Raw genomic sequence first — 18,668 nt, forward strand, 5'->3', positions numbered from 1 at the left:
CAGAAGGAAGTGAGCACACAGCATGCCCGCTGTTGGATTGGTTGCTATTTCTCCCGTCCCACGGGGCCCGACCCGGCCCGGGGTGGGGATGGGGGGCTCTGGGGACAGGACATGCAGGGCGGGGTGGGGGGGGCAGAATTTTCCTGTGTTTTATCCATTTGCAACTTGGTCACCAATAGAGAGAAATGGGACTCTGAGGGCTAACAGGAGAGGGTGGCCTGGCTCTGGGCCCCCAGCCAGGCCCCAGGAGTCCTGTCCCCTCCTGGGAGGAGAGGGAAAGAGCTCTAGAAACCAACAGAGAAACAGAAGGGGCAAGGGCTCATGTCAGCAAACACGGCTACATCACGTGACACGCCAGCGACACGGAAACACACGCCAACGCACACGGCTGCACAGCGGGCAGGGGGCGGGGTGGGGGGAGAAGGGAGCCGGGGGCCACCCATCATGTCCTCTGCGGGGCGGGCTTGGGGGACAGGGTGAATGCATAGAACACATCATGTACACACGCTCAGGGCGTGGCAAGAGCGTGCATCGGCCCACAGGCACATGGGATGAACACGCAGTGTGCTTTGAGAGAGGCAGGGCTTGGGGGGAGGGGAAGCAGCGAGCCCCGGCCAGGCCCAGGACCACCCCCGGGTCACTCGGGGGCTTGGTGGCTGTAGGCGCGTGGAGGAGGAGCAGCACACACTTGTCCGAGAACATGCACGAGACACCAGCCCCCAGACGACGTTCCGGGACCCACAGAGACACAGCAGCCAACGGGCTGCCCTCACACGATGTGCGGGACTCGAAGAAGCCGGGGCCCAGCAGACCTTTGATGAACCTCCAGTCCAGCTGCCCGGAGATGGGCAGCCATGGGCCCGGTGCCGCTCCCGGAGGCCACGGCATCCCTCCAGACACGGCTCCGCCCTCCTGCTGGGGCCCCCCCCCCCCCCCCGAAGGCGGTGGGAATTCCGGAAGCACCTGGGCTGCGAGGGTGTCCTGACGCCGGAGGCAGGAAGGAAAAAGGGTGGGGTGCTGGGGCCTGTCCTGACGTCCCCGGAGAAGCCGAGATGGGAGGAGGGCTGGAATCGGACACCGGGGCAAACGTCCCGTCCCGCCGAAGGACACCCTGGAAGGGACGGGCAGGCTCCCGTCCACAGCAGAGCCCACCTCAGGGGCTGTTACACAGATGGGCCTCACACGGGGCTCACACAGCTCGGGTAGGAACGGGGCCAGCCACGGGAGGGGGAGGGGGCCCGAGGGGGACGCGTTCTGGAAGGCCACAAGTGCACAGTCTCTCTGTCTGCCTCTGCGCCACGCACGCACGCACGCACGCCTCACATGAAGGGGACCTGGGAAACACTGAACACACGTGCAGACTCCCTCCCCCTGTGCACACACGTGCAGACTCCCTCCCCCTGTGCACACACGTGCAGACTCCCTCCCCCTGTGCACACACAGGCCCGACCCTGGCGCGCGCCCCGCGTGCGGTCAGCGCTGTACCCGCGGGTCCCGCGCCCCCCACCCCCAGCGAGTGCAGGCTGCGCGGGCCATCCCGGTCCCGGAGGCAGAGCCCGGAGCATCGACTGCGGCGGCGAAGACACTCGCCGGCCTCTCCCCGCTGAGGGGAACGCGTGGAAGGCCGCATGTCCTCGCTGGCCGCCCGTCTGCGGCCGCCCTCCTGGGTACCACCGCCCACGAGGAGGCCGGGGCGGGGCGCGCACTCGCACTCGCTCACGCGGCCTGGGCACGGGGGGCGCACCGGGGCCCGCAGCGTCCCCAGAGGAGGGCCTGCCCCGGCAGAGACGCGGAGGAGGACGGGCATGCGGGCCGGGCGCGGCGTCGGTGGATCGGCGGTGTGTGGCCGCACCACTGGGCGGGCGGCGCCCACGGCGTGGAAAGCCTCCGCGCACACACACGCACACACACGCTCACACAGACGCATTCTACACCGCACAGAACACACATCTTGCGCCCACCCGACACGGGTGTCCGCGCACAACACGAAGCTCTCTGAGGAGAGCCCCGATCAACCGTGGAAGCACACCCTCCGCGCACACACACACGCACACACACGCCTGTTCACAGAAGACAGAGCAGGGCTGCTGTGTTACACCTGGCCACAGTCCACACACAACAACGCAAGTGAAGGGGGAGAGCGCAGATGACACACAGACGGGGGGGGGGGGGGGGGGGGGGGTGCTGAAGGGGGGTTGGGGGCTTCTACACACACGTACGCACACGCACACACACGCTGGGGTGTCCACACGTCTTGAGCATGTTCTGGCGGCACGCATGTGGGTGTGCGTGTGTAATCACGCCTGCTGCTGTCTACGTGCGGGGGGTGGTCCGTGGCGGGTGGGGGGCAGGTCCGGGGACTCTGGGGTCCGACGGGAAGTGGGGAAGCGGGGCTGCCTGGGTCTGTCTTGGGGGTGAGCCTGGAGCAGGGGATGGAGTGAAAGGGGTGGTGGGGGTATTGCTCCCAATGTGGGGGGGAGGGTCTGGGGGAGACAGGGGTGGGGGGCCTACAAGCCCAGCGTCCCCCCAATGGATGACGCCAAGACGACCCCCAGCACCACACAGCAAATGATGATCATGATTTTCTTCTGCAGGCAGAAAGGTCGACAGAGAGGAAGGACGAGAGAGACGGACAGATGGGGGGCAGGTCGGGGAGGAGGTGGGAGGAAAAGTGGAGGGAGAGAAAACAGAAAAAGGAAGAGGTCAGAGCCCGAGATAAGGCCTCCCTCTGGATTTCAACACTCACCTCAGCCCTGGCCCGAGCCGACCGAGCCGACCGAGCCGACCGAGCCCTCCTCCGCTGCAGCCCACCTGCCCTGGCTGCCCCACTCCTCTCCCCTCCCCGAGGCCCGCCCATCTCTCCCCCCCACCGGCTCACCCTCCGGGCCTTGCTCTGGTATTTCACAGCTTTCTTGGTGTCGGACACGGCTCGCTCCACATAGTCCACGGAATGTTCCACGTTGTACTCAATGCGGTCAATCATCTCGCCCTGCAGAGGATGGGGTGGGGGCTGGGCTGAAGGGGGGGGCGCCCCAGGGACCTGCAGGAGGGTCCCAGAAGGCGGGGGAAGGGCAGTACCTGGCTTTCCACAAGCATGGCCATGTCCACAAACATGTCATGCAGCTCTCGGATGCTGGTTTCCAGTTTGATGATCTCGTTGTGCCGCGTCTCGATCTCATTCAGTGCCTGCTTCGTCATCTGTGAGTCCATTTTGATCTAGGGCGACAGGGTGGGGGGCGCGAGGGGAGGAGCTGCAGACCCCTCTGCCCTCTGGTAACTGTGGGGTCTGCAGCCAGAGTGTCTGGGCTGAAATCTGACCGTCCTTTCTTAGCTCTGACTGTGGGCTAGTTGTTTAACCTTCCCAGGCCTCAGTTTCCACACCTGGAAAAGGCGGATGATTGCAGTGCCCGCCCCCCACCGTGCTCTGAGTTACTGTGCATCCGCCGATTAGAACGGCACCTGCCGGGCACACAGTAAACACCAAAGAGAAGTCTGAGTTACAAGAAATAAAAGTTGGCTTGAACCCGCCACCTCCCCAGGGCTTCCTCTAACACACACACACACACACACACACACACACACACCCCAGGGAAGAGCGATAGGGTTGTAGAGTCACCATGAGCACTGGGGGCCCCCATCTGGTCAAAGGCAGAGGACACCATAGAGAAAGCAAGTAGAAGCAGAGAAGGCCCAGCAGAGAAGGCAGTGTGCCTGCTCTGGAGCCCCCAGGACATTAGGGAGGGCAGAAATAAAGAATTGCACCGCAGCCCTCAAGAGTCAGGGGGAGAGAAATTCACTCCCACCCACGAGCAGGGATTCCCTCTCCCCCGCATACCTGGCCTGAGCCAGGCCACTCGCTTCCCCAACTGCTTACTGTTCAGACCCCATCGAGCCATTCCCCTGCTCTGAAACCCTCCAGGGCCCCCCACAATTCCTCCCTGCCCCCCCACAGTCTGTACACCTTCACCCTACCCAGGGCTCAGTCTCCCTTTCTGCCCTCATCTCCTACATCTCCTCTAAGAGCCAAAATCATCCAACGGCTGTTTGGCAAGTGGCCCACTCTCCCCATCTTTGTTCAGTCGGCCCCCCTTCTCTGGTGGGCTTTTCGCGCACCTCACCACATCCAAATGTCCCTTGTTTCTTAAAGCACAGCTCCCATGCCACTTCCCCCAGGAAGCCTTCCCTGACTGTAGGAGTTATCTGCTACCTTAGGGCCTGTCTGCAGGCTGCACATCCCTCAGGCACGATCCCCGAGCACCCTGCATTGTACGGACGGGTTTCCGTTGCAGTCACGGGGGGTTCACTGGCAGGGATCAGTTCTGTCCTCTTAGAACCCACCAGGCTCCCCTCTGTTCTCACACGGAAGCCTGGGCAGAGCTGTTTGGGAGGACTCCAGGCTGCTACCCGGCCCTAATCAATTTGCTCCAAAGCTAATTTAATCGAGATCAGTTCTCTAAATAACAATTTGCTGAAAACTGCTAGACAGTCACTGAACAGACTCGAGTTCTGGTCTAGAAATCTTAACCAGAGCCGTTCTGCCATCAGAAGCAGAGACAGAACTGGGCAGGCCAAGGCAAAATCTACAAAGAGAAAGGAGAACCACAGTGGGGGAAGCCCATCCACTCACATTTAAGATGACAAAGGCAGGGCAGGGCGTAAAACTTTAGCAAAACTAAAACTGGTATATTTTCAAAATCTCATAATGTGGGCACATTACTCATTGGGTGAAATGCCCCGCTTCGGCAGGGAGTAGCGTATGTTCTCAGGACGTCCAAGCCCTAACTGGCAGGAAGGAGACCGTGCATCTGGATCCTGGCTCCAAGGCCCTGGGCGTGTTACTTAACCTCTCCGGTTAATCTCCGCGCCAGATGTCCGCACGGGTGGACTGTGGCTCCCTCAGAGGGTGGTGGTGAGGACCAGACGAGACAGCAGGTGAATGTAAACATGTAAGGTGCTTAGAACAGTGTGTGGCTACTCAACACGTTGCCCGTTTTTACGGGGGTGCCTTCCTGCCCTGCTCCCATGGCAGCCCCCAGCTCCAGGTCCTGGCTTCCCCTGTCTGGGATCCCAGGGTGGACTTAGGGCCTTAAGGCAAGCTCAGCTCGGGGAGGGAGCAGTGAATGCTTTCCCAAGCCGGACCCACCCCCACCCGGGGCTCACATCATCGGTGAAGATGGCCAGCTTCCCGCTCTCCAGCATGTCTTCCAGTTCCTCGTTCGTGGTGGTCCTTCCAGCTGTGGGGAGAAGGGCCTCCCTGCTCACGGACTGGGCCAGTCTGGGGGCCTGAGGCTGTGGGACGGGGCAGAGACCCAGGAGCCCCCACCCCCCACCCCCCACCCAGCCTTCGGCCTCCACGCGAGCCCTGGGGAAGCCACGGAAGGCGGCTGGGGCAAGCGGGGACTCTGGAGCGGGGCGCACGCACTGATCTCCAGCTGCCGCTGGATCCGGTCCTTGCAGCGGTCCCGGTACTTGGACTGGGTCGCGTTATACTCGGTCATTACTTCCACGAACTTCCGGGAAAGGGTGGAGTGCTAGGGGAGGGTGCAGACACATCAGGGGGCCGGGGCAGGGTGGGGGGAGGCCGGGGCGGGAGGAGGAGCTGAGCGGGGCGTCGCCCTTCTTTAGCTCAGCCGCGACCCCAACCCCACATAAGTGCTCAGTCCCGGACGCCCCCGCCGCCGGGCCCTCACCTGCCGTGGCCCAGCGGCGCCCCCGCCCCGCTCCGCTCTGGCCGCCCACTCTCCTTTCCCGGCTCCAACCGGGGCTCCCTTCCCAGTCCGGTCCGGCCCGGCCCGGTCCCCGCCTCTCCAGGCCGTAGCCTCCCACCTGGGTCTTACGGATGCGCAGGTCCGCCGAGGAACGGTTCAGCCCCTCCTCTTGTTCAATGCTTTGCTCGATTGCTGCGGGAGAGAGGGTACAGTGACCAGCCCGGGGACCCGGGACACGTGGGGCAGGGGTCTGGGACGTAGGAAGGGTCGACATCCCGAGGCAGGCCCCGGGCCTGTGAAGAGATGTCACCCCCACGGCCAGGGCAGACGATAAAGGGTCCGGGTGCGGGGACGGGAGGCGGATGAATAGAAGACAGACGTATTGGAGGGTCTGGAAGGCAGGGAGGAAGGAAGATATGGAGGGTCACCGGGTCAGCAGACAGGAAGGGGCTACTTGTTCTGGCGGAAGGGTTGGGTCTCGAAGGGTCCCCCAGCTGTAGAACTCCTGCTTGACCCCAGGAGGGGCTCCAGAAGGTGGGGAGCTCTCCACGTCCTACAGCCTCTGGAAAGAGGGCAGGAACCCGTCCTGCGGTTTTTCTAGCAGAAGCTGGCACTTCAGGTGGGTCGGGTTCTAGTGGCCGCCTTTTTCTTGTAAAATTCTAAGGGGAAGGAGGGATATTCCGACAGAAACTAGCTCTCCCCCAGCCCTGCAAGGTGATCTCTGTTTCCGGAATTCCCACTTCTAAAGGATGTTCTGGAAAAGCGCACAGGTTAACTGGGAGTCCTGCTTCTGGATCGGGCTCCCCTGACATCCATCCTTCAGATTTTCTAAAAAAGAGCTTGCCTGCGATAAGATCTACAGTGCTCTGAAAACGCAGCAGAGATGAATCACCAGGCCCTCCAGACCTGGAAGGGCCTCCAGGCCATTCCTGAGAACATCACTCCTCTGTTCTGCTGGCGGCAGGAAAGGTTGGGGGCTAAACAGCACCCCAGTGCTCTCCTGCCACCAATGGTGGGCACAGGGACTGAGTGACACTCCTGGCCTGCCTTCTGCGGAAAAGGTACAGGCACGCCAGGCACAGCCGGGGAGGTCGGAACCTCTGGCCCCTACCGGGACTCTGTTGTCAGACTTGGGTCTGGGGCCCAACTCCATAGAAAAGGGTCGTTCAGAGGATCTCACTGACTTCTTACAGCAATCCCAAGCTCAGTCATAATCCGCTCATGGGTCACGTAGAACCTGAGGTTCAGCCAGGTAAAGCGACTCACTTATGGTCACACACAAAGCCCGAGCTCATGCCATCAAGTAGCTGGACAAAGTTGGAGGAGAAGAGAATCTCTCTTCTTCTGGAGGTCCGGAAGGTCAGCTTCTCTGCGTCACTGCTACATTTCCTAGCTCTTTCTTGGTCTGTTTCTGGACTCACACATAATCCACAGAGCCTACCTCGTGGTCTTATAGAGAGTGTTAAGGTCAGAGCTCGGTGGGCCCAAAGGATTTGAAAGCAGCGTTCCAGAGAAACCTGCTTCTGAGAAAGAACCTCAACAGCCACTGCCGAGAGGAAAGGGGAGACCAGGTAGGTAGGGCGCTGAGCCCCCCAAGGCCAGTGCAGCCAGAACAGCCTAGCTTTTGTGTATTGTATATATTGGAGTTCTTTGTAAGATTTCATTAAGAAAAAAAAAATGTGCTACCCCCTGGAAAAAAAGCCTGCTTTGGAATTGCTTCTGTTTTTCTTACTGAGCCAGTGAGGCAGCCGAGGGGAGGAATGAGTTGATGATGGAAGTTGAACACCCTCCGCCTGGCTCTGTACTTAATGTGCTCCCAGTTTAAGTCATTTTCCTTCCCAAGATGCAAGTGTAAAAGGGTTATTTTTACTGATCGGCACTGGAGGCTCACACATGACCTCCCACTGCGCGCGGGACACATGGAGTCCCTGTTCTGCTCTCTCTGGACCTAGGTAGGTGTGTTCAAGGCCAGGCACCTGACCTGGCACCTGTTCCCCAATGCCCTGCACAGTGCCTCGGACAAAGTAGGTGGCTGGCAAACGTTTTCTGAGGCTGCATTTACCCCGTCACGGTAACACCGCTATCCCCCTGGCACGGGCAGATAAGGAGGTTCCCAACCCACAATGCTTTGGGGGAAGGTGGTTATTACCAGCACCCAAGTCCTTAAATTAGAGTGAATACATAAGCATTTGGCAGGTCCCTCCTGAAAGCTTGCCAGCTCCTGATGTCAGCCACACAATCCAATCTGTCCTGAGCCGAGGATACCAGTTCAGAAGCATTTGCTGGGCCCACCTACTGGGTGCTTAGCGCTATGCGCAGCACCTGTTCTGGAGAAAGAAGGATTTAATGAAACTGAAGCCACTTGAAAGCCTCTGTTTGCTGGTGGTGGATCCAGCCATGCTCAGACGCACCTGGGACAGAAACCCTCCTCTCCCTCGTTTCTTTGTCATGTTATCTTTCTCCAAAGATCTGCATCTGGGGTTTTGTGCTTTCTCACTGTTTAGGAAGCTGGGTCCTGGAAACCTGTAGGCACTCCTTATAGAAAGGCACGTTTGGTCCAGGGAGGGCGGAGTTGTTTTTCCCCGAGTCTGGGGATGGCATCCTCACCTTTCAACTTGGAGCGGACCTTGTTGGCCGTCTTCTTGATGTCTGCGGTGAGATCCTCCAGCTCCTGTTTGGTCTCTGAGGGGAGAGCCGGAGCGGGTAAGAAGTCTGGAGGGGAGCCCACGCCCCATCTCCTCCCCTCAACACCGTCCACCCCCACCCCCACCCCGCTGACAGCCGCCCAGTGGCAATACTCACTCTCATCTGGATTGGGGGCGGCCAGGATGGCGCTGTGCTGCTTTTTCACTTGCTCCACATCCTCTGACAGTTTCTCGATGCAGCCCCGGATCTCTTCCACCTGGGGCAGCAGGTCAGCTGTGCCCAGCCAAGTCGCTGAGCTGGGCAAGGGGCCCTGGGGCTTAGTCGGGGTTCGGGGAATCCAGAGTCGAGGGACAGTCGCTGAGCCGGGCAAGGGGCCCTGGGGCTTAGTCGGGGTTCGGGGAATCCAGAGTCGAGGGACAGGTAAAAAGGCCAAGAGGGTGTAGGGGCGGAGAGCAGGGGTAGCAACAGGGCAAGGGAAGTCATGGCCTGGGGGCCAGCTTCTGGGTCTGGAGCATCAGACGCTCAGTTACCTGTTCAAAGAACTCATCCATGAAGTGGTCGCGATCCACGTGGACCACCTCCTCTTCATCATCACTGTCTTTAGCCTGGGAGGCGAAGAAAGGTAGAGTCCATGAACAGTCCCTATCCCGAATCTGATGCTCCCAGCTCTAGGTTCAGAGCAGAGGCCTGGGAAGGGGTCATCTGCAGGGGGCAGGTCATCCACAGGTCAAATGCAAGGGCCCCAAGCGGTCCGAATGAGCACTGGAAATATTGTGGAACAGGGTCCGGGAAGCCGGGAAGCTGAGAGCCCAAGGGACACCTTGGAGGGAATCCGCAGGAGGCGCCCTTTCAAGGGTGGATGTGACCCCAAGAATGCAGTCCCTCGGGGGGGGGGGGCAGGACAGCTGCCACTAACCAGTGTCATAGCTACCAGCTAAATGTCAGCCTCGCAGGAATCGGCTCTGAGCTCCGGGAAGGGGTCTGGAATGGAAGCCCCGGGGGCGGACGCTGGCCGCCATCTCCCCAGCCACTCCTGTGCGGGCCTCCCGATGCTTCCCCTTCTCTTCCCCTCCAGCCTCCACCAGACCGGCCTCGTCCCCTGGGCAAGGTCACTTCACTGCCAGCTGCGGGCGCCAGGGTGAGCCTACAAGCCCAGGGAGGGCTGGAGGAGCCCCGCGGGCAGCTCCCCGCTCCCCGCGCCTGCCCCCTCCCGCGTGCCTCCTCCCTCTCCGCGGCTCTGCCCCTCCGGCCCGGCGTCGTCACTGGCTTCCTTGGCTCCGGCTTCACACCCACCTACTCTCGCCCGCCTGGGTTTCCCAGTTGCAGCCTGCGGCGGCTCAGCCCTCCGCCCCCGGGGCTCAGAGACACAGAGGGATTCACCCCCCACAGCGCCCCGCCCCCGCCAGACAGACCAGTGACACAGACAGAAGGGCGGACACACAAGGCACACAGAAATAGGCCCCGACACCCCCGCGGAGATACTCTTCACCCACACGCGGCCCCACGGCCAAGCTGCCCGCCGCGCGTGGCCACACAGACGTCGCCCGCAGCCCCGGGGGCGTCGCAGGGCACCCGGCGGGCACCCGGCGGGCCTCATCTCCCATCTCCGCCTGCACGCTCAGGCGGAGCCAGGAAAGAAGACGGGACGGACCGGGCTCCCCAGTACCCCGCGCGCCTGATTGGAGACTCTGCCCCGCTTGGGGCCCAAGTCCCAAAAAGCCGAGGGACAAGGACAAAAAGCCGAGCCCGTCAAGCTTAATGACACGCGGAGCCCTAATCGGCCCCAGCGGAGATTTAAACCGACGGGCTTCCGGAAACAGCCTCGCCCAAACGGGACAGCCTCGGACTTCCCGGGCCCGAATGGCATCAAGACAGGATCCGAAGGTGTCCACCTGGAGCACAGCCGGCTGGGATCCCGAGAGATCCCAGGATCCCGTGGATCCCCGACAGGGTCCCAGCAGATCGCAGACAAGACCTGACGGAAACCAGACAAGCTCAGGCCCAGCTAGACTCGGGGCAGACAGATCCCAGACAGCTCGGATCGAACCTAGACAGAGCCAGATGGGGCCGAGATGCAATCGCGGCAGCCAAGTGAACTCGGAATCAGCAGAGCCCCGCCAGCCCCGGGAGGAGCCTGCGAGCCTGGGGGAGCCCCTCCAGCTGCCCGCTCTCGATGCCCCCCACCAGGCTCCTGCCCAAACAGAATGCAGGGAACTCTCCCTACTGACACGGGCCCCACCCCACGTCAGAAAATGTATCCAGCACTTCCAATAAGTTTCCAGACGATCCCAAACATCCCCTGGGAAAGGGAGGCTCCTCTGTCTCTGTGCACAGCTGCTCTCAGAAGGAGACGGGGCACAGGTGGGGCTTGGGTCCTCCAAGAGGACTCCTGGCTTCTCAGGTCTCCACCGGATCCCGGGTTACCCCGATAGACCTTGGCCCCAAGAGGCTCCGGGAGGCCCAGCTCCTCTCGGAGGACCCACCAGCTTCCCCGACGTCCTGCCCTCAAGCCAGCTGTCGCATGGGGTCTCCTTCCCCTAGAGCCAAAACCGCTCCTCTGCCCTTTCTCTGACTTGGGCCCCTTCCCAGCTGCCCAGAGGTCATGGGGTGTCCCTCTGGTCTGGGAACTTTCCTGTTCTCCACCTTTTCCCCAGGCTGACTTTCGACCTTCTAAAGTCTGATTTCACTTTCTCTCTCTCCTGTTTGTCTCCAGAGCCAAGTTCCCCTCGATTCTGCCCTGGGGCATCCCTGGTTGCCTGTTTACTTGTCCTTGAGCGAGGAAGAGAGGTGCAGACCCAGGGATGACTTATTTGGTATAATAATTACAGGGAGCGGAGAGCTAGTAATCCTCCACGTTTCACAGACACTTTTACATCTGTAATCCCTTTTGATCCTGACCACACAGGCCTGAAAGGAAGGCTGAGCAAATATCATTGTCCCCATTTCACAGATGAGGGAACCGGGGGGTCAGAGGGGGCGAAAAACAGAAGTGACTCGTCCAAGGGTGCCTGGGCTGAATGGGCCGGCAATCATAAGCATCTAAGACAGACTCGCCCCAAGCCCTTTGAAGGCTCAAGGCCAGGCCACCTCCTTCCAGGGCCTCTGCCACTAGCTATCTTCCCTCTCAGCTCAGCTCCTGCTAAGGCCCAGTCTGGTGGGGCTCCGTGCCCTGAAATCCTGGGGAAATATTATCTTCTAACAGCATCTTCTACCTGGGCTTTACATCGCTGTGATCTCAGTAACTCTTTCTTTAAACCCTATCAGGGCCCCTGGACAGCATAATTATAATTAATGCCAAACATTTACATAGCACGTGATGAGGAGCTGGGCATGGTTCTACGCCCTTTGGCTATTTGTCCATTTAATTCTTACAAAAGCCTTTCTTGAGGTCGGTATTATTATAGCTCCCTTTTATAGACAGGGAAACTGAGGCACAGAGAACTTGCCCAGGCTAGCAGCTACAAGGCCGCACGATTTCTGCCTTCTGGGCTTCAGCCTCCGCCGTCGCCGAACAGCAGTAATATCTGCCCCAAATGCTAGGCAGGTGGAGGCAATGAGTCCAGGCAGGAAAAATGCCTAATGCTGCCAGAAAGGCGCAGTGTTCCGTGAGGGCTGGCTGGTACCCCCCGCAGCTCCTGTGTTACAGAGAAGGAAGCAGGCTCAGAGAGGTTGCCTGACCTTCCAAAGGCTTCACAGCAAAACAGCCCAGAGGGGGGACCTGAACGCCCAGTGCTTGATCCCAGGCTTCCCTGGACCCCGCTCCACCCCGCCCTGCCCTGCTTGTCCCCGGCGCTGCTGAACTCCGTGGCCAGGAGAAAAATCCAGGAAGGCCGCCAGGCTGCAGGAAGAGCCCAGGTAGGAAGCCAGGCGACTACCTCCCCTCACCCTCCTCTGTGATCCGAGGCAAACCTCAGCCCTTCTCTGCCCCCGTCGGTCTGCGGAATGGGCAGGCTGGAGCGCCAAGGGCCTCCCCGCTCTGAGGGGTGCGCGTCTGACAAGGACTGAGGCCTCATTTCCGGAAGGAGCTGGCCGGCCTGAGGGGACGCAGGCTGTGGGCAAATGAGATCACGCGGAAGAGAGGATCATGTGTCCCCGACCCGCCTGACGGACAACTCCAGCCTCAGTTTCCTCACGTCCGAAAGGAAGGAGATAAGCAATCTAACACGTGTGTGCTAAGTATGGTGAGCTGCGCCCTGCGATACATGTTTTGTGCGTTTCGTTTAACCCTCATAAGCACTCCATGAAGCAGATACTGTTCTTATACCCATCTGACAGAGGAGGAAACTGAGGCATAGAGAGATTAAGTGACTCGCTCAGGATGATGCAGCAGGCACCGTCGGGGGCACCAGGTTTGAACCCAGGCCCTCTGCCCTTCCTGCCCACGAGCTCTACCAGCGCTTACGAGCATTCCATGAGGGGCGGCAGAGGTCCTGGGCGCCCAGTGGCTCCGCCTCGGGCCTTGGGGCATGGGATCCAAGCCTCCAGCCGCAGTCTTCCATCAGAGAGATCAGCGGCCCCTGGGGCACACCCGTGCAGGGCGACAGCAGAGACAGATGTGTGGATGGAAGGAGAGGGACACAGTGAGCCAGCAAGTCAGGGACCAGAGACAGATGGTGAGAAGGTGACTAACACAGAGGCGGAAAGAGCCCGGTGTTGGGGGACAGCAAAGTCATAGAGCGCGCGCGCGCGTGTAAACACACATGCGTACCCCTGCACACACGTGCTCACGCTGCTCCTCGGGGTGCAAGCATGGCTCGATCTAGAGGCAGCTGTCTCTCTCCGCCGCACCCCCACTCCTGTCCGTCTGTCTCCCTGACTGGGCCTCTCCGCCCTCCCAGTGCCCAGCCTGGCCCTCCCACCCCCCCTTGCCACTCGGCCCTCCCTCCTTCCCCACCTACTCCCCTCCGAGTCCTCCCTCTGCCCCTCTGAGTCATTCATTCACCTAGCAGACATGTATGAGCTGAGCCACATTCCCTGGCTGCTGCTGAGAACACAGCGGTGGATAAGACAGGAAGGAGGTCCTGCCTCCGAGAGATCGAGGGAGATGAAGATCCAACAGGACGGGTTCGGTCTGGGCTAGCTAGCAGGGGCTAGCAGGGGTGGCTTTTTTCAGGATGACACGGAATTTTAGGCGGAGGGAACAGCAGTCCGCGGGGAGGGAAGAGCACTCAAAACAGAGACCAGCAGAGGGAATAGCAAGTGCCAAGGCCCTGAGGCAGGGGTGAATTTGGTGTGTCTGCATGGCAGAAAGGAGCGCTGTGCAGCCGGGGGATCGGCAGCCCATCACCAGGGCTCTGCTGGGTCCTGCTCCCTCATGGGGTCACTCTTGCCGCTGTCTTTCAGGCATGCCTTCGAAGGCCCTCTCTGTGCCTAGCCCATATCTGAGTGCTACCCAGGTGACTCGTCCCTGCCCTCAGGGTGCGTGGCTTGTCCCATCACAGCCCCCACGCGCACTGGGCCTCCGATTTGAGCCTCCCTCACTGCGGGCCTTGCCAGGTCTCTCCAAAGTCCAAACGCAACCCCGCCCACACACATGCTTCTCTCTCCCCGGTCCTCCCCTCGACCCCACTTACTCCTCTTTCTCTCCTGAGCCCCATCCCTGGCCCCGCCCCTTGGACCCTGGACCCTGGAGCAGCCGTCAGGCCAACGAGCTCCCCTCCAGCCCAGCAGCTCCCAGCTCGCACCCAGAGGTGCCTGGGGAATGTGGAAAACAGAAAACCCTGGTTCAGCACCAGCTTACCATCTGTTTGACCTCGGTCAGGCTGCCTCTCTGGCCCTTTCTACTCCAAAATAAATTAGGGGTCACATCCCGCCCATCCCAGGGTGCTGGTGTGATGAGGTTCAAGGGAAATAAGCAAGTGAGCTGTAGAATAACAAACACTCACCGAGCACTGGGTGCCCACGGCCCTTCTTAGCCACCTTTTGCCTATTACCTAGTTCCAATCCTTTGGACAACCCAGCAAATGGGTACAATTGTTACCCCCAATTCACACGTGAAGAAACTGAGGACCAGAGAGGTTAAGAAACCTACCCAAGGTCGCACAGGAAGTAGCAAAGCTAGGATATGAACCCAGACAGTCTGACTCCCAACTCTGCGCCCTCACCCGCTATGTGATAAACAGATCTGAGAACCCCTGGGGAACGCTAAGTCCTGCTGGAAAGATGATCAGGTCCCTTGAGGTGACACCCCCCCCCCCGGCCCCCGCCATCCCTCTCCGCATCACAGAGACGGCTTTGGCAGGCCTCTCTCCCCCCTGCCTCCCAGTGTCCTCGCTTTCAACGCTGGTGCGGAGACCCTGGCGCTCCGTGCATCTGGCAGCTTCTTTCCACCCTCCCCACCACCCCCGTCCCGAATCTCCAGTCTCTCTGAGCTGTGACTAACACCAGAGCCATTTGCCCCCTTTACCCCCCATGCCGCCTCCCACCTCCCCACCTGGCTGCCCACCCCTGCAGCCCCAGCAGCCAGAACTCCTCACGTCTGCGCAGGGGCCTATCCGATCCACTTGGATGAGGATGCCGTGCTCTGCCTCCCCCTCCATCCGTGTCTTAGGACTGTCCCTCCCTCTCTCTGATCAGACCTCAAATGTGCCAGCACCTCACCTCAACAACCGCTTTCCATTTCTCTGGGTTTTGGAGGCATGGAACAGTGTTGGCGGCGGGGGATCTGGGTTCCAATCTGCGTTCCTCACTTGAGAGCTGTGTGACCTTGAGCCAGGTATTTAACCACTCTGGGCCTCGGTTTCCCCAGCTATAACGTGAGGTCGTCTCTCAATCTACATACCTCACCAGGAGGTCAGCGAGGGTCTCATGAGATAATGGACGGCAAACGGCCTTGGAAAATGCAACGTGAAAGAAGGGAGCTCGGAGCGTCAATGTGGGAGCCAGCCCGCCCGCCTGCCTTTTCCTGGCTATGTGCCTCTGAACCTCTCTGGGCCTCAATTTCCTTACCCATAAAATGGGACCAAACTAGTACCAGGGTTGTGGCGGAGACCAAAATGAATAAACATGAATGAAACGCTTAGAACAGTTTCTGGCACTAGAAGGTTGATTATTTTTAATACTGTCCTTTAGTGGATGCCCGGCCCCATATTCAGTGTAAGCCGAATACAGAAACCTTCAAAATTCCCTCTTTCAACCACCAGTTTCTCCTTCCTTCCGATTTGCCAACACATCTTTCCCCGGAGACAGCAACAGTCATTTTATCTTCCAGCCCCTTCCTCCTAGCTTTCTGTAGCCTGGTTTCCCACACCCCTATCCCGGGGGCTCCCCCAAACAGAGCTTTTTAACCCAGTGTGGAGACTTCTGTTTCAAAGATACAAAAAAAGCAGAGACTCATGTCAACTTGCCAGACTGAAACCCAAATTCCCACCTGATTCTCCCACCCACTTGCTTGGTGACCTTGGGCGAGCTCTTGCTATCTCCGAACCTCAGCTTCCTCATCTGTCAAATGGGGTAGTAACCCGGGGAAAGGGAACAACCAACAGGGTCCCCCTGATAGAGACCCAGGGCGTCAGATTGCATCATGGCTGGGGCTAGTACTTTCTGAACATAACACCACAGGCCCCGAGCACACAGCAGGCTGTCAGCTTTGCCTCCTCGGACCCCGGGTCATTTCCACAAATCCCCCCAACATTCTCCCTACCCTAGAAACCGGGCTCATCAAGCCTCTCCAAGTGGCGGCCGCCACTGCGGGCATCAGCGCCACCCTCCTCCCCTGTCACCCAAACTGCCTGGCCAGACTCCTGAAGCTGGGCCTCTTCAAGGCCTGCAAACCAGGGGCCCACAGCAACCAGCCCCTGCCTGTTCAGGATGCCCCAGTTCCCCCCAGCAGAGCACGGTCCGTGTCACACAACCCAATTCCATGGCCCTGTGCACGGAGCCTCCTCCTCGTCTCTCCTCTGCAACCATCTCCCGCCTCTGGGGTCACCCCATCCCCAGCCCTGGCCCTCTGGCTGTCTGCTGAGGCCACCCCTTCCCTCCTCGTCTCTGAGAGGTGCCCCCTCCCCACAGGGAGCAACACACGCGTGTGCACACACACACACAGACACTTCCGTCACTGCCAAGTGTTGGCATCTCTGTCCCAACCTGTGTCCTTCCCCACAGCACCCCCCGAATCTCGGTCCCGCCGGACTCAGCCTGGCCCAGTAACCGCCCCCATCTTTCGAATTCCGCAAATCTGCCCAGGGGAGGACAGTACCCTCCAATTCTCCCCGGACATTCACTCTCTCCCATCCCGGAGGAGACCCCCCTGGGGCCCTCCTGGGAACGTGGGTAGCTGAAGCCCCTGGACCCTCTCCTGCCCCCTTGAGTCTTAATGGCCTCCAACCTCTCTTCCAGCCGCCGTCCCCAAAATGCAGGTTCACTGGAGACATCAGGTGCCTCCAGATGCTGGGGTGCCCCTACCACCCACCTCCTCCAGTCCCGTCGTTTGCCCCCATGTCCCAGCACCTCCCCCACTCCGCCCCCACGCGCTCCCCCAATATTGGGGTCCCGCCCCCCCATTTTCCCCACCCCCAAGCTCACACTCCGCAGCTCCTGAGTCCGATCCTTCATCCTGCGACGGCTCCTCCTCCTCCTCCTCCTCCTCCTCGTCCTCCTCCTGCCTCTGCTGCTGCTCCCTGCCTCCCGCCTCGGGGCTGGAGGCTGGAGTCTGGGGGCGCCGGGGGCGTGGGGGGGGCACCCGAGCCGCTGGGGGGGGGGCCCGCGGGCGGGGGCGGGGCCGGGGGCTGCGGGCCGAGGGCCGGGCAGGGGCAGGGGCCTGGGCCGGGCTCGGCTCTGCCGGGGCTGCGGAGGCGATGCGGCTGCGGCACAGGCTCGGATGGAGGGATGCGGGAGCCGAAGCGCGGGGGAGGGGGGCGGAGGGAGGTAAGGAGGAAGGGGGGGGAGCCGGGAGGGGGCGGGGAGCAGGGGGCATGCGCAGCGCCCGGGGCTGGGGGCGCCTGGGGGTTGTAGTCCGGGGGAGGGGGACCGGCGGGGAGGGGGAGTGGGGAGGCGCGGAGGCGGGTGGGGAAGGGCAGAGCCGAGAGGAGGGGAGAGATTCCGCAGAGACCGAGGAGGTGCGGCGGGAGGGGAGCGGTTGGTGGGGGGGGCGCGGCCGAAAGGGCGTAAGGGGGGCGATTTCGGGAGTAACCCAGGGAGGGGCGCCGTGGATCCCTCGACGGCGGGGTAGGGGAGACCCGGTGCTGGGTGTCCGCGAGTCTGGGCGAGCCCGGCCCGACCACCTCTGCGCCTTAGCCCCGCAGGCCGTTCTTTGGACACCAGAAATAGCCAAAGTGACCCTCTAGGTGGCTTTTGTGATGCAGGGAATCAGCCGAGCTGAGAAGGGCAGGGACTCGTTTGTCTGGGGGTTTATTCTGCGCAGCCTTCCCCACTCTGTCTGTGCCCACCTCTGGGCAGCAGTGGGTCTCAGAGGTCTGCTTGTCTACCTCTGGGAACAGGGGGCTCACTACCTTTCCTGACCTCTTGGCCTGTCTTCGCATGGCTCTGACTGTTGAAAAGGAAATTCGTCCTTCTTGGGAGGGGAATGCTGGTACCCGGCAGATGCAAGTACCCTCCGTCCTTCCCCTTGATCCCCACCTCCCTTCTCCCCATCGCCATATTTTAACATCACATCAACAACTCCAGCCCTGCAGTAGGCTTTGGCCCCTTGACAGGCCTCGAACCAGCTTCTCCCAGTTTACCCGATGACCTTCTTGATGCCAAGTCCATCGGCCCCGGGTCAGGCCTTACCCTTCCGGATCTTTCGGTGACATATGACCCTGATGACCTCTCTCTTTTTGAAACCCTCCGCTCCTTGACTCCCAGCCTGCCTCCAGCCTCCCTTCCCCCACCTCCACCCTCCGTTTCCGAATGTTGTCTTCCAGCCTCCTTTCAGATCCGTCCTTTCTCCCACGACCCCTCTGTATCAGGGTTCCCCGGGCCTCACCCTGGCTTCTCCGCCCCTCTTTACCCTCTCACTTTCCAGGGTCGACTGCACCTACTTGCCCACAGTACCCACATCTGTGGCTCCAAGACAGACCCTTCTCCTCAAAGACAGCCCCTGCTCTGAGCACTGAGAACAGAGGGGCGAGAGATGTCATCAGAGGTTCGAGGAAGTCCATAACTGCAGTGAGTGAGGCCACAGCTTTGATGGAGCCTCCAAGACTATGGCGGCCTTGCCTCCTCCTCCCAAAGCGCTCCTTCCTGTGTTCTCCATCGGACGTGGCATCTCCATCAGCCAGTGCCTGCGAGCGGATAGAAGACTGACCTTGGCTCCCTCCCCCATCCCCATAATGCTGTTCCGAGCGCATCCCCCCCACCCCGGGTGTCATGCAG

At 60.7% G+C, this 18,668-nt stretch overlaps 1 protein-coding gene across 1 annotated transcript; it reads right to left on the bottom strand.

Moving 5' to 3' along the window:
* Positions 1–2,180: 2,180 nt before the first annotated feature.
* On the bottom strand, positions 2,181–16,970 carry LOC122895288 (syntaxin-1B). Its single transcript, XM_044232582.1, has 10 exons — positions 16,878–16,970; positions 8,885–8,959; positions 8,511–8,610; positions 8,316–8,390; positions 5,827–5,900; positions 5,423–5,531; positions 5,161–5,234; positions 3,079–3,216; positions 2,879–2,989; positions 2,181–2,588 (listed from the first exon to the last, which is right to left on the bottom strand). Exons 1-10 carry the CDS (start codon positions 16,905–16,907, stop codon positions 2,508–2,510), a joined length of 867 nt encoding a protein of 288 aa, XP_044088517.1. The 5' UTR covers positions 16,908–16,970; the 3' UTR covers positions 2,181–2,507.
* Between the last annotated feature and the right edge of the window lie 1,698 nt (positions 16,971–18,668).

The sequence above is a fragment of the Neovison vison genome, chromosome 14, assembly GCF_020171115.1.
Source record: "Neovison vison isolate M4711 chromosome 14, ASM_NN_V1, whole genome shotgun sequence".
Lineage (NCBI taxonomy): Eukaryota > Metazoa > Chordata > Mammalia > Carnivora > Mustelidae > Neogale > Neogale vison.